The sequence below is a fragment of the Patella vulgata genome, chromosome 4 (genome assembly GCF_932274485.2).
Source record: "Patella vulgata chromosome 4, xgPatVulg1.2, whole genome shotgun sequence".
NCBI lineage: Eukaryota > Metazoa > Mollusca > Gastropoda > Patellidae > Patella > Patella vulgata.
In genome coordinates this window covers 8,276,969-8,291,619 of record NC_065882.2, presented here as the reverse complement: position 1 = coordinate 8,291,619, position 14,651 = coordinate 8,276,969, and the positions used below count along the sequence as shown (strand labels likewise).

Genomic DNA, 14,651 nt, shown 5'->3' with positions numbered 1-14,651 from the left:
TATTAATTTAATTATTAATCCTGGGCCCTTATTCACAACAACTTAAACTAAGTTACAACCGAAATACTGCAACTTCATTGGATATATGCAAATTGATTTTACTGGTCAGCCAATCGAATTGCAATATTTCTTAAAATTTAGATTGTATCTTAGTTTAAATTTTCATGAATAAGGGCCCTGCTACCTTACTGGTAACCGAACACAATTTTTATGGGAAACAATCACTGGTTTTATTCTAAAAGCACGACGTTTCGACAAGTATCCTCTTATCGTTATCAAGCACAATGACAACGATATAGAGGATATTTGTCGTTTTAGAGTGAATAACATATTTTATTTCATCGAGAAGCAAGAAAACTTATATTTTCACGAATGCGTTGCATGAGTGAAAATATAAACGTTTTCTTGCTTAGAGATGAAATAAAATATGTTATTCACGACAAAACGACAAATGTTCTATTTATTTTATGATTTTACAATCATTTTAGGTAAAAACAACATGGACTACTGCTAGCCAGTGAAATAACACTTTTATTTCACTGATAAAACGCGGTATTCCACTACTGATCATAAAATAAAAGAGGATACTTGTCGAAACGTCGTGCTTTTAGAATAAACCGGTGATTGTTTCCATTAAAATTGTGTTCTGTTTCCCAATCACTAAATACCACTTAAAGATTACCTTACTGGTGTATACACTTTTACAACAGGGCCCTGTTTCACGAAATCTTAACTAAAGATAAAATCCAAATTTTAGTAGATACTTCAATTTTGATTGGTTAAGCACTAAAATCAATCTTATATTATCCAATAAAATTACTAAAATTTGGATTTTATCTTCGTTAAAATTTCGTGAAACAGGCCCCAGGAACTGGCCTCGGTTTCACAAAGCATTCTCACTGTTTATGAGAAATATCTTTGATCCAGAAACACAAATTTTGTACATAGTTTCTTATTGATGTATTTGATACAATAAAAAAAACAAAAGTTTGATAAAGGGCTATAATTTAGTTGAAATGAGACGAACAATTTTGAGCAAATTCCCAACTTAATTCTGAGAATACTTTGTGAAACCGGGGCTGGTCCCAAAACGCTATCCAACTCCTTGTTGTTCTTCTTAGGGGAACTGACGCTTTTCGAATGAAAAACCCCTAGACTCCGCCAATTCATGTGTACGATCGACTTGACACTTGGGATGCTTGTTCCATGGATCACTGCGCATCGATTGACGGACTTTCTATTTGTGATATGACGTCCCGATCTCAAAGTGGCTGCGTTGTACGGTTGGTGGTACTTGTTCATAATTTGGACATTTCTATTTGAGTACAGTAGATGCCGGTCGCGTGCTGTAGCAGAGTGCGCGGCATGGCTAGGGAATAGCGCATCTTTAATTCGCTTGTTGTTTTTTTTATCCCACGGCCTTGGAAGACTTTATTCCACTTTATACCATTTTAAGACCCGTGCACGTGAGTTAAACATGCATTATGCAAGAGCTAAATCTGCCTATCGCAGGTCTTTCTTTAGGCCTGAAATCTTATCTAAATTATTAATTAGACATTAATTAACAGACCATAATCAACTCTCGATGTCAAACGCTCATTGATAATTAAATCAAAATAATGGATAATCGAGACTATGCTTTTTAACGTACTAACTTTAGTAATGATGAACGAGGCTAGGCGGAAATTTACAAAGCTGATATCTCGGTTCATAGTGGACCAATTTGACTGAAATTTTCAACAAATTACCTTTACATTATCTAGTTTTTAACTATTATGACGAGAACTGTCAGCTCTTTATCTATTCTCCCATAATGTATCTTTAACACACTGCCGACCAGCCGGGTTCTTATTTTTTAGTTGGTTATTTCAATTGTTAATCGGGTAATTAATAACTCAGTGGGCATGGCGCTGGCTCACTAATGAGGAGGTACAAGATTCTATCCCATACTATTAAATTGTAGTACACTAATTTTTCAATATGGAGGCCATTCAGGACAGAGATATATTCTCAAAGTATGTAGTTCTCTGTGTGCAGAATGATCCCGTTATTGAAATTGAATTTTCCCGGATTCCGACTTGTTCCACAAAGTAAAGAAATGAAATAAAATGGGGTTTAACGTCCTACTGTTCTGCTCCTAAACTGGGCAAATGAAGACAGGCATATGCAATACAGTGTGCTATGAGGGATGTTTTCCCCAGACAGCAGCGCTAACGCCTACTATTATATCGAATGTCCATATGTCCATGTGCACGCCAATGTCCCATCCATACGACTATACATTGTCCTTTGTCAGGCCCTTCCGCCCTGCACCACAGACAAAGAGGAACCACAACAGAAAATCCTGCTGAACTTTCTTGGCCAACACTGGAATCAATTACAGGTTAGCCACACTCACTGAACCACCGAGGCTCACCGCAAAGAAATGAAATGGAGTTTAATGCCATACAGTGTGCTATGAGGGAAATTTTGCCCGGACAGCGGCACTGCGGCCTACTCTTATATCGAATTCCAACTGCCAAGGGATCTTTTACGTGCACGCCAATTGGTACACGGGACCTCGGTTTTTTGTCCCATCCGAACGACTAGACAGCTTTCCTTGTCAGCCCCTCCGTCCTGCATCACTGACCAGGGAGAACCACGCCGGAAAATCTGGATGAACTTTCTCGGCCAATGCAGGGATCGAACACCCGACCTCCAGGCTAGCGAGCTAGCATCTTACCCACTTAGCCACGTGATCCCCTCACCGCAAAGAAATGAATAATCAAGGTGTTATATATTACTCGATTAGGTATTACCCACCATTGTGCGGGTGAATGTCTTATATAATTCTGATCTTGAGTTAAGAATTTGCCAGATAACTAAAGAACATTTGTAAAAAGTAGCGGCCAGGTGTCATGGCAAAGTTTAGTCCTTCGGATGGGGAATCTGATTAAAATACAGATCTATATTTCGTTTCATTTTGTCATTTTGTTATACTTTCGATGGCCTCTACTACATGAAGACCTAACTGGTTGTAGTGGAAGGTTGCGTCAGAGGTCACACGAGTGGCTTTTGACCCTATGATGTCAGACATTTGACTAACCAATCAGCATTGATGTTTTTAGTGGGCTAACCAGAGTTCCGTGCATCTCACGCCCAAAACTTTCCGTAATCCCCCACATCAACCAGAACACAGGTTATATAACAACTCTTCCAGATCCTTGTGTAGTAAAGACAAGTAAAACGAAATTTTAAACTATAAAAAACGAAATGTAATAGGATCTATGTTTTAATCAGATTGTCGGATGGGACAAACACCATGGAATTAGACTGGATAACCTGCTCTAATACGTCAGACTCGCTCCTACGTCACTCCTTTTCTGACTTGCATATGAAGTCCGAATAGCACAGTGACTAGGAACCAGCCTGACGTCATTTAGAGCAGGTTATCCAGTCTAACATGACGTATGCCTGTTTAATTAAATCAAACATAACTCCTATGTTTTTTAGTGATGGACAGGATCTGCTTAAACCTGAGGTGAAGCCAAAATCAGATATGAAGTTATCATTTATTAACTGAATATACATACCATTCATGATAGAAAATACAACCAAATATGATTTAATATATTATGATATAACTTTAGAAAATACACCAATATGAGTTAATATATTACATGTACATTAGAATGATATAACTTTATTTTACCCGTATATTTCACAAAGTGTTACAAATTAATATAAAAATATAATAATAATAAATAAGGGATATATATTTTAACAAAATACCCTGATATATTCTAGACCTTATAAATTCCATTTGACACAAACTAGGTCATTTTGGATTTAACATATGGGTCAATTTTATTTCAATAAATCACTTGCATTTGACACAAACTATGTCATTTCGGAAGTAACATATGCTTCAATTTTATTTCAATAAATCGCTTGCTTATGGGGGTCTTTAGCAGTGGGAGGAAACCGGAGAAAACCCAAAATTTTAAAGCATTTGATGCATAATAATATTTGATGTAAATAGAGCAACCAACTAAGAAATGAAATGAAAATAACAATAATAAGATATTAAGATATCTGCTGCATAATATCACGAAAAAATATATAAAAAATAAATATCACAGCCTATAAAAAATATCACACTACTGATTATATAGCTGTCAAATTATTTATTATAGATGCATTATGTAGGATTTTGATAAAGATTGGCCGGTCTCACTATAATAGTTCCAAAATAGATAATTCAAAATTAATATATTGAAAATTTCATTCAAATTACTTTATTCTGAGTGAAGTTATCACTGTTTGAAGTTTTGACAAGATGTGGTATATATTGTTTAATTATCTTAGCAACGTTACTTGTCAATCGAGACTCAGCCCCACTTCTCCATTTTTTAATCAAATCATTAAATGGCAATCATATTTCAATCTGTTTAAATCTCTGCCATCCAATGATCTAGAGAGTTGATTATAGAATGGTCATGTGAATAAATGTCTAAACAATAGTTTATATAACATTTGAAGCTAAAATAAAAACCTGCAATAGACCAATTTAGTTCTTACATAATGTACCTTTAATAAAACCAGCAGCTGCCAGGCAGGATACGCCTACATTTTGCAAGGGACATATAATTCAGGAAGTTAGTATCCGATATGCTTGAATACCAACAGGAACCAAGATCTTTGAGTTATACAGATATATTTCAAGTTTCATCAAAATCGGATCAACATTGTGAATTCTATAGGGTCCACAACCTTGATATACCATATATTTTTCGCCGAATCTGATAAAAATTGTGACCTGCAGAGTGTCCACAAACAAATTGTGGCCGGCCGGCCGGACAGGGGCGACGACAATATACGTCCACATGAAAATGTGGGCGGATAAAAATATATATCATACTATTGGCTATAAAGCTGTTAATAAATATCTGTATATTTTAATTAAAACTTGATAACATTAAGCTAAACTATTTTTTTCCCCTGAGTTTATCATAATATAAAAGTCTTTCTGTTCGTCTCGACTCCCATCTTAATCTTTCATCTGTAGATAAAATACTGGTCATGATTTCCTTCATAAAGACGTCACAGTCACCGTAAACTCTGAAACCTTGACAACCATCTTTCTTATATAAATAATCTAAAGGTGTCTTTTGTCTACAAAAGAGAGAGTTGGGATTTAATGTCCACTTGACACAAACTATGTCATTTCGGGGTTAACATATGGTTCAATTTTATTTCAATAATTCGCTTGTGCGTAGGGGTCTTTAGCAGTGGGAGGAAAAAGAAGGTTGGACAGATGATCCTATTCCTTGTCACGTACAACTGGGGAATCGAAACCACGTCAGTTGACTCAATGACAGTCCTTATGATACAGCATGCACATACTTACTATTCAGTCACCCAGCAGAGACTACCCCTAATAGCCCCAGTAGACACTACCCCTGAATACCCCAGCAGAACTACCCCTGACAACCCCAGCAGACACTACCCCGGATAGCCCTACCAGACACTATCCCTGATAGCCCAAGCAGACACTACTGATATCCTCAGTAGACACTAAGCCTGCTAGCCCAAGCAGAGACTACCCCTGATAGCCCAGCAGACACTACCCCTGATAGCCCCAGCAGACACTACTGATAGCCCCAGTAGACACTACCCCTGCTAGCCCAAGCAGAGACTACCCCTGATAGCCCCAGCAGACACTACTGATATCCTCAGTAGACACTACCCCTACAACCCCAGCAGACACTAACCCTGGTAGCCCCAGTAGAAACTACCCCTGACAGCCCCAGCAGACACTACCATCTGACGACACAAGCAGACAAAACCAAAGACAAACACTAGACAATACCAGTTGAAATGTTGCTCAGTTAAATACAGTAATTATATTCTTCAGACTTGTGTCTTGTCCTCTGTATTTGATAAAGACTTGTACTGTACCTTGTATCCTAGTGGAAATGTCGCTCAGTAATAAGAGAGAGAGAGAGAGAAATAGGGTTTAACGTCCAGGTCATTTCGGGACTAACATATGGTTCAATTTTATTTCAATAATTCGCCTGTGCGTAGGTGTCTTTAGCAGTGGGAGGAAAGCAAAGGACCCAGAGAAACCCACTAGGTTGGACAGGTGACCCTACTCCTTGTCACGTACGACCGGGGAATGCTCAGTAATAAGCAGTAATTGTATTCCATAGAATTGTGCCCTGTATATTCCAGTTCAATTACTAAATACCATTGAAACAATTTACCTGTTGCATATAACAATAGTCTGGGGGTCTTTCGTCATTTCAACCAGTTCATTAGCTGGTGTAACCAGAAGAGTTGTTCCAAGACACAACATCAGATCACTTTTCTGGGCATTATCAACAGCTCTGTCATATATAATGTCTTCTAGATTATCCTTGAAATTTATGATAGTGTCAATGAGATAGCCATTACATCCCTGAAAATAACCAGATAGTCATTACATCCTTGAAAATAACCAGATAGTCATTACATCTCTGAAAATAACCAGATAGTCATTACATCCCTGAAAATAACCTGATAGTCATTACATCCCTGAAAATAACCAGATAGTCATTACATCCCTGAAAATAACCTGATAGTCATTACATCCCTGAAAATAACCAGATGGTCATTACATCCCTGAAAATAACCAGTCATTACATCCCTGAAAATAACCAGATACCTAGTCATTACATCCCTGAAAATAACTAGATAGCCATTACATCCCTGAAAACAAACAGATAGTCATTACATCCCTAAAAATAAACAGATTCATTACATTCCTGAAAATAACCAGATAGTCATTACATTCCTAAAAATAAAGAGATAGTCATTACGTCCATGAAAATATCTAGTGAGTGTAAAAAATTTGAATAAATTGAACTGAGTAAATCAATAAAAGTTTAAGATCTCAGGTTGGACGGTCCATCATTGAGTCAACTGGCGTGGTTTTGATTTCTTGATTGTACGTGACAAGGAGTGGAGTAGGGTTGCCTTCCAGCCTCATGGCTTTTCTCTCGGTTCTAAGGCTTCCTCCCACTGCTAAAGACCCCTACAATCAAGCGAATTATTGAAATAAAATTGAACCATATGTTAGTCCCCAAATGACCTAGTTTGTGTCGAGTGGATGTTAAACCCCATTTCTCTCTCTCTCATCTGGAAATATTGTTGTATATTGTGAATTTATCATGATATTATTTAGTGTAATTGATTTTGAACCACAGATTTCAGTCGCCTGAAAATAAAAAAAACACCAAAAAAACACTGATTGACCCTCAAATATTTCTGATAAAGACGTCCATATATAGGTATAAAAAAATGTCGAACCTTTTTTTCACATTTTCTTCCTGTCCTGTGACAGAGCCCACATAAACTACATTTCTTAGCATGTCCTGGTTTTTTAATATCTGTTCTTTTAAAATCTTCTAAATCTTCAAAATATTGACTGCATTCATCGTCCATGACATAGTATTGTCGTTCATACCTTTCTGAACATTTCTCACACTTTTCTACAAAAACATTTCCATGTAATTCTGAAATTTTATCTGGTGGAATTTGTGATAAGGTATGGAGGCCATCTCCGTTTTGACTTATAACATATTTCAGGTGATCCTCTTCCATAAGTTTATGAAGTGCTTCGTGTGTATAGGTTGGTCTCAGATCCTCATAGTTCACTCCATCATCATCATCATCATCATCATCATCATCATCATCATCATCATCATTACCATCTTCAACTTCATCATCTGATATTGATAATATAAATAAATAGGTAATTTTTAAGGTCAGTCAGAGAGAGAGATAGAGAGAGAGAGAGAGAGGGTTTAACTCCACTCGACATAAACTACGTCATTTCGGGACTAACATATAATTCAATTTTATTTCAATAATTTGTGTACACGTCTCTGTAGGGGTCTTTAGCAGTGGGAGGTAACTGGAAGACCCAGAGAAAACCCAGATGGTTAGGCAGGCCACCCTACTCCTTGTCATGTTGAATAGTAGGACATTAAACCCCATTTCATTTCATTTCCTTGTCATGTACAAGCTGGGAATCAAAACCACTTGGCTCAGTGACAGACCTTATGATCTAAAGTGCACAAATTAAACTATTTGGTCACACAACCACCTGATAATATAAATATGTATGTTTTAGGTCAATCAAGTATATTATATTTACAGTACCACTGTATATCAGCTTTCCAAAATCTTGATGGGGGTTGGCTGGCTGAATGGTAAACGCATGCACGTTGCATCATAAGGTCTGTTTTAATTCCCTGGTTGTACGTGACAAAGAGTAGGGTCGCCTGTCCAACCTCGTGGGTTTTCTCTGGGTCCTCCAGTTTCCTCCCACTGATAAAGACCCCTATGCGCAAGTGAATTAATAAAATAAAATTGAACCATATGTTAGTCCCGAAATGAACTAGTTTCTGTGAGTGGATGTTAAACCCCATTTCTCTCTCCCAAAACTTGATTAATCAAAGGAGATGTTTCAAATTTTAAAAAAAAGTAATTAAATTTACATGATATCTGATTCAAAATTAACTCAATAATCAAAATTCCAAAGTAAAGGAATAGAATTGGGTTTAATTTTTGTTGAAACAATACTCAGCTATCTTTCTATGGTTAAATGAGCAATGTAAAGCAACTTAACCAAAATACCTGAAAATTTTAATTTTTTTGTAGGTGAATCCTCAGAATTTGATGTTGTTGGTGAATCAACAGTGTCTGTTATATGTGATTGATCTTGTTGCGTCCATTTTCCACTTTTACCTCGATAATCACCGATACCAGCTGAAGTAGATATACCAGCTCCTGAAATAAATTACAAAAAATATAAAAAAAGAAGAAAATGATTTATTCATTTAATTGCAGTTTATATTGTAAAGCATCACATAAGGCAACGGTCACAGAAACCTCGGACTTCCTGCTTAGCCAGTGGTTTGCTTACTGAGTCCCGAAAAACTTTGACTACTTTCAAATCAGAGCTGAAGACTCACTTAAATCAAGAATGCTATGAGAATTAGACTTAATGTTCACTGTGTATACAACTATTGTCTTATTGCGCTTTGAGCATGCTTTTGGATGGATTTGACACTCTACAAATGTACATTATTGTTATTTGTATGACGTTTGTAAATTATTATAATTGGAATAGGCAAAGCAATAAATGACTGAAGATTCTCAACTTTTCAAAGATTTCAATTTTTTCCACCAGACTTACCTAAATTTCGTTTCATCTTATATGGCCGAGTCTGTAAATTTGTGCGTTACCCTATCAATGGCATCGGTAAAGTGGTTTAGAAGATGGGGATATATTTTTTAACAGCGTGTTGTGTCACTCATACTAGTTCTAGCGAAGTAAGCAAGGTCTTATTTTCTCACTAAGATGTTCATTTACATTGTTCAGGCGTTCACAGGGACTGACACGCGACTGTTTTGCAGTAAAAAGTTGCCCTGTAAAATTTACTGGGAAGTGAAATTTTTTCGCCAAGGATTCAATAGGACGGTTCCTGAACGTACAGGGCGAGTGTAATGAGACCTACGTTCAGAGCTGAACTAGTATGGAGTTTGATAGGTCGCAGGGCAGCGGGCTGTATAGTAAGTTCATCTACATGTACCTGTAAAGCAAACAAAATGCTTTGATTTTTTAATCAAATCAGCAACATGTGATGCCACTGTTCTGATCTTTTCCTTGGAGTCAAAATATTCAACTGTCTTCGCTGCCTCCTTTATCAAAAATTTTTCTTCTTCAACAATTTGTAAGTCGGTTTTATTTTTAGCTTTTGACCTTTTTCTAGAGGCTTTTATTATCTGGTCCCAACACTGCACATGTAATTTAGCCTCGCCATTCCTTTTCCATTTCACAACAAACTTTGATTTTAAATGAACAGCTTGTTTCTTGTTGGGAAATACTGTTTTAATTTCACAATAATCTTGTTGATTCGTTATTTCAGAATTCTGACAGGAAATGAAACTGCAAAAATCCATTTCAGAAAATCCTCATCAGGTACAATACATAGAAATAATATTGCACAACAAGAAAAATTTTATGCAAGCTGCCATATTTGATATTTGTTTACATTTAGTACTTCCGGTTATATCATAAATGAGTCTTTAGATATAACGACATTTAAAATGAGGTTTAAAAGGAGGTTATCTCATTTTTATAACCAAATAAAGAGAAGGTGTCAGTGTTTTGTTGTAATTGTCAAGCTCAAAAGCAATTCATAGAGTTTGATTTCTAAACAATTTTACAATCGGAAAATATGAATGTCGTAAATTGAGATTTTCATTTACGGTAATGTTTACTTCCGGTTTATAAAGCACGTGTGAAATTGAAATCACACCCGAACAGTTAATTGTTTAGTATTCTATTTCTATGACATCTGTGTCATAATAAAACAAAATATGTCTGCTGCCAGTAAGATATTTTGCGGCTTTAGGGCATTAGGCTACATCAGCAACCATGTTCCACTGGAAGTTCGACTGAAATTCAAAGAAAAAGAAAATCATGTGATTACCTGCGTTGGGAAAGCTTTTCACACGTACAATGTTAGTTTTTAATAAATATTTTATTTTACAGACCACCTAGACTTCATTCTGTTGCCTTTGTTTGCCATATATCTGTGGCTAACATTCCTGTTTTTTCTACGCAGGGCTCTGAGTGGCGAATGGTTTCTCGCGCGCGTTTGATCGTCTGTCATTGAGTCAAGTGGCGCGGTTTTGATTCCCCACTTGAACATGACAAGGATCAGGATCACCTGTCCGGCCTCGTGGGTTTTCTCCAGGTACTCCCTTTGCCCTAGCGAATTATTGAAATAAAATTGAACCATGTTAGTCCTGAAATGGCCTAGATTGTGTCGAGTGGAAGTTAAACCCCATTGCCCTCATCTTTTTTTTTTCTACGCCAGTCGTATACTTTTTACATTGAGACCACAATATCATTCATTTGAGCTTATCAAAGGCCAACTTACAAAAAATGACATATGAATCAGAATTTTAGCTTACCCAGCTGTTTGCAATAAACAGGATTATACACCACAGAACCAGCCTAGCAAGGCCGTATCCTGCTTGTTTTCGCGCATGATGAAGTTTGCTTCTAGATATTTTGGGGTTGGCCTTGAAAAGTACGGAATGTTGGCAGGCAGACCATTAATATTGCTCTCACATTATTTGTATAGTAACAAAAAAAAAAGTAGTTGAAATGATCCAAACAAGATATAGGCCAACAAGAAGAATTAAAATATTTATGCCATACTTGATGATATGTATTTTTTTTTTTTTCAGAGTTCCAAACTAGGAATAATATCTGTCAGTAAGTTTCTATTTATGATATTATATTCTGATTGTCATTTGATGGTTAGAGGAACTCCACCTTAGATTTCCCCTCATTCCTGAAGACCTCTACGCACAAGCGAATTATTGAAATAAAAACAATTGAACCATGTGTTAGTCCCAAAATGACCTAGTTTGTGTCTAGTGGATGTTTAACCCCATCTCTCTCTCTCTCTCTCTCTCTCTCTCTCTCTCTCTATTTCGCACAAGGATTCTCGCAAGAGTTAACGCCCCCCCTCCCCAAAAAAAATCTTGGAGAATTGTCGAGTCTGACTATTGAATGTCAGTCACGGTCAGTGTTCATAATCGGCTGTATTTTGTTGGCTTTAGCCAATTGGTAAAACAAAGAATCGGCCACTATTGAATGTCAGTCAGGGTCAGTGTTCATCATGGGGCTGTATTTTGTCAGCTTTAGTCGATTGATGTTTATTCAAGCCGATTGGTAAAACAATGAATCGGCCACTATGGTATCATAAATAATCAATCTACTCTAGGCTAAATTACAACGGGTTAATTATTACTTGTTAATTAAGAAGTCAATCAACTTGCTTGTCGGCTACAACAACAGTCATACCTTAGTGAAAATTGGCCATGTGGTTCATTATCTGAGTAATTAGCACATTTTACAGTGATTTTAATAATCTGGTAAAAAAACAAAAGGCATGTAGCTAATGAAGACGATCTCGGCATGGTTTGCGAATCGCACGTCTTCTAGGTATCGGTAGATATTAAAATAGTAACTGGATCATACATTGATGGATTCTCTGAACAGTTGTAAGGTAAATTTAAATCTTCATTGAATATAATCCCCTGATAGAACACTGAATACACGGAGAGAGAAACAGTGGGTATTTTCCTGACAGAATCTCCAATGCCGATTGCAATTAGGTCAATAAACCAGATCTAAATAGCGTTACCGTTATGATTTTTTATTTTATACAAATGCTTATTAACAGAGGCTTAATTTTTAAAATATTTATGAGGGCATTATCATAGTCGTGCAGAATTTTATTTTATAGCAATTTCAGTTATGGTTGTCATGTGGTCATTGTGCCATTTGTCTATCATCGACGAATAAATAAAAAAATTTGCAAGTTACATGATGGACAAAACGCTACAAATTGTGTTATGAAGAAATGCTGTGGTGCCGTATCAGTTTATTTTGGCCTGGCAATAAACAATAAACACAATTTTGTTATTTAGACAGTATTTTAATTAAGATTTGAAGGATTCGTGCAGATTGCATTATGAGATTACTCTTTTAGATTCTCGCAAAAAATGACGAATTTCTAGACCTGTCAAGTCAAGTTAACAATGATATGTTTTTTTCCCTCCCCAGGTGATTCCCATCCTGATGATATAACATGTATAGCAGTTTCTGGTAATCTGGTCTTCACAGGATGTAGAAACATTATCAGGGCATTTCATAGAGGCACTAAGGTAAATATGCAATACAATAAATCCATCACTGACATTATTACCCTCAGTGAGTGTCCAGCTAGTAATGCTGCTATGCTTACTTCAAGACTTTAAACTTTTTGCTTACATATACATGTAGTAAATTTACTATTTAAATAAAAATGATAATTATATGTTGCTTTTAAATATTGTAGTGAACAGGGGTTAACTGTAAAAATAACAAATTGGTTAAAATACTGCCTGATAATCATCAGTATAAATGTAATTTACATTTGGGCTGGATAACAAAGTCCGTACATCACTGACCTTTGTATTCCATAGAATTGTGACCTGTATATTCCAGTTCAATTACATAATGCCATTGAAACAATAATTTGAACTGTTATTTTGATATGATTTTATAATTGCAGGCAGTAAAAACTTTAAAGCACAATGAAAATGAGATTTGTTTGTTATTACCGTTTGGAAATCATCTTCTATCGGTTGATTCTGAGAGTAATATAACAGTATGGGATTATAAAACAGAAGGTATACCTCGCTTTATATACTTATATATTACACACTGAGAGAGAGAGAGGGAGGGAGGGGGAGAGAGAGAGAGAGATGGGGTTTAAGTCCACTTGACACAAACTAGGTCATTTCAAGAGAGAGAAAGGGAGGGAGAGAGAGAGATGGTATATCATCCACTCAACACAAACTAGGTCATTTTGATACAAACATAGGGTTTGATTTTATTTCATTAATTCGCTTACACGTATCGGTCTTCAGCTGTGGGAGGAAACCAGAGGACCTGGAGAAAATCCCCAGAGTTGGACATGCGACCCTACTCCTGGTCACATACAAGTGGGGAATCGAAACTTTGTCACTTGACTCAATGACAGACCTTATTTATGATCCAACTTACACACATTAACCATTCCGTCACCCAGCTTCCATGACTCAACTTTTGTGCAATTTGAAACTAATAACTTGTATGAAAAAAGAAGTTAATTTTTATTAGTAAAAATTGCTTCCATAACTTGATGTGTACATGTACTATGTAGCAGAAATGAAATTAAATAGGATTTAGCATCCTACTGTTTTGCTCCAACTGGGCTAATAAACCAGGCATACAGTGTGATATGGGTGAAATCTTACTCGGACAACGGCGCTACAGTCTACTCTTATATTGAATTCCAATTGCCATGGGAATATTCACGTACACGCCAATGTGGACATGGGACCTTGGTTTTTCGTCCCACCCTAACGACTATATGTCATTCCTTGCCAGGCCCTTGGTCCTGCACATCTGACTGCAAGGGGTAACCACTTTGGAAAATCCATATGAACTTTCTCAGCTACCACTGGAATCGAACACAGGACCTCCAAGTTAGCCAGCCAACTTATTATTCACTGCGGGGGGGTTGGATGTCTGAATTGTTAGCACGTGCACGCTGTATCATAAGGTCTGTCATTGAGTCAACTGGCGTAGTTTCGATTCCCGGGTTGTACATGACAAGCCTGTCCAATCGCCTGGGTTTTTCCTGGTTTCCTCCCACTGCTAAAGACCCCTACGCGCAAGCGAATTATTGAAATAAAATTGAACCATATGTTAGTTCCGAAATGACCTAGTTTGTGTGTGTGTGTGCCTCTCTCGCTCTCTCTCTTACTCACTGAGCCACCGCGACTCCAAATATGTAACAATTGTTTATTTATCTTTTCAGAAATTTATCTTGAGATGGAATTTGATCCGAATCACTTTGCTATATCTGCTATGGTTCATCCGTCAACCTATCTAAATAAGATTCTACTAGGTAGTCGTCAAGGTGTTTTACAACTGTGGAATATAAAACATGATAAATTATTATATACATTTCCTGGTTGGGGTCAGTCAGTCTTAGTCTTAGAACAGGTTA

The 14,651-nt window shown here is 36.7% G+C and overlaps 1 protein-coding gene across 2 annotated transcripts; it reads right to left on the bottom strand.

Moving 5' to 3' along the window:
- Positions 1-3,670: 3,670 nt before the first annotated feature.
- Positions 3,671-9,999, bottom strand: LOC126817780 (uncharacterized). 2 transcript variants are annotated; one of them, XM_056100473.1, is made up of 5 exons: positions 9,621-9,999; positions 8,662-8,814; positions 7,330-7,748; positions 6,246-6,439; positions 3,671-5,154 (listed from the first exon to the last, which is right to left on the bottom strand). In XM_056100473.1, the coding sequence occupies exons 1-5, from the start codon at positions 9,988-9,990 to the stop codon at positions 4,968-4,970; spliced, it is 1,323 nt and encodes a 440-aa protein (XP_055956448.1). In that variant the 5' UTR covers positions 9,991-9,999; the 3' UTR covers positions 3,671-4,967. The 2 variants fall into 2 exon arrangements, with proteins under 2 accessions (XP_055956448.1, XP_050400882.2); XM_050544925.2 differs by lacking the exons at positions 3,671-5,154; positions 6,246-6,439 and adding an exon at positions 6,472-6,729.
- Positions 10,000-14,651: the final 4,652 nt, after the last annotated feature.

Excerpts from the sequence above, each read along its gene's own strand:
- LOC126817780 (XM_056100473.1), bottom strand. The coding sequence starts at position 9,990 with ATGGATTTTTGCAGTTTCATTTCCTGTCAGAATTCTGAAATAACGAAT. Across the intron at positions 6,440-7,329 it reads GAAGAAAATGTGAAAAAAAG|GGATGTAATGGCTATCTCAT; the intron begins GTTCGACATTTT and ends GGTTATTTTCAG. Across the intron at positions 5,155-6,245 it reads ACTATTGTTATATGCAACAG|ACAAAAGACACCTTTAGATT; the intron begins GTAAATTGTTTC and ends TCTCTTTTGTAG.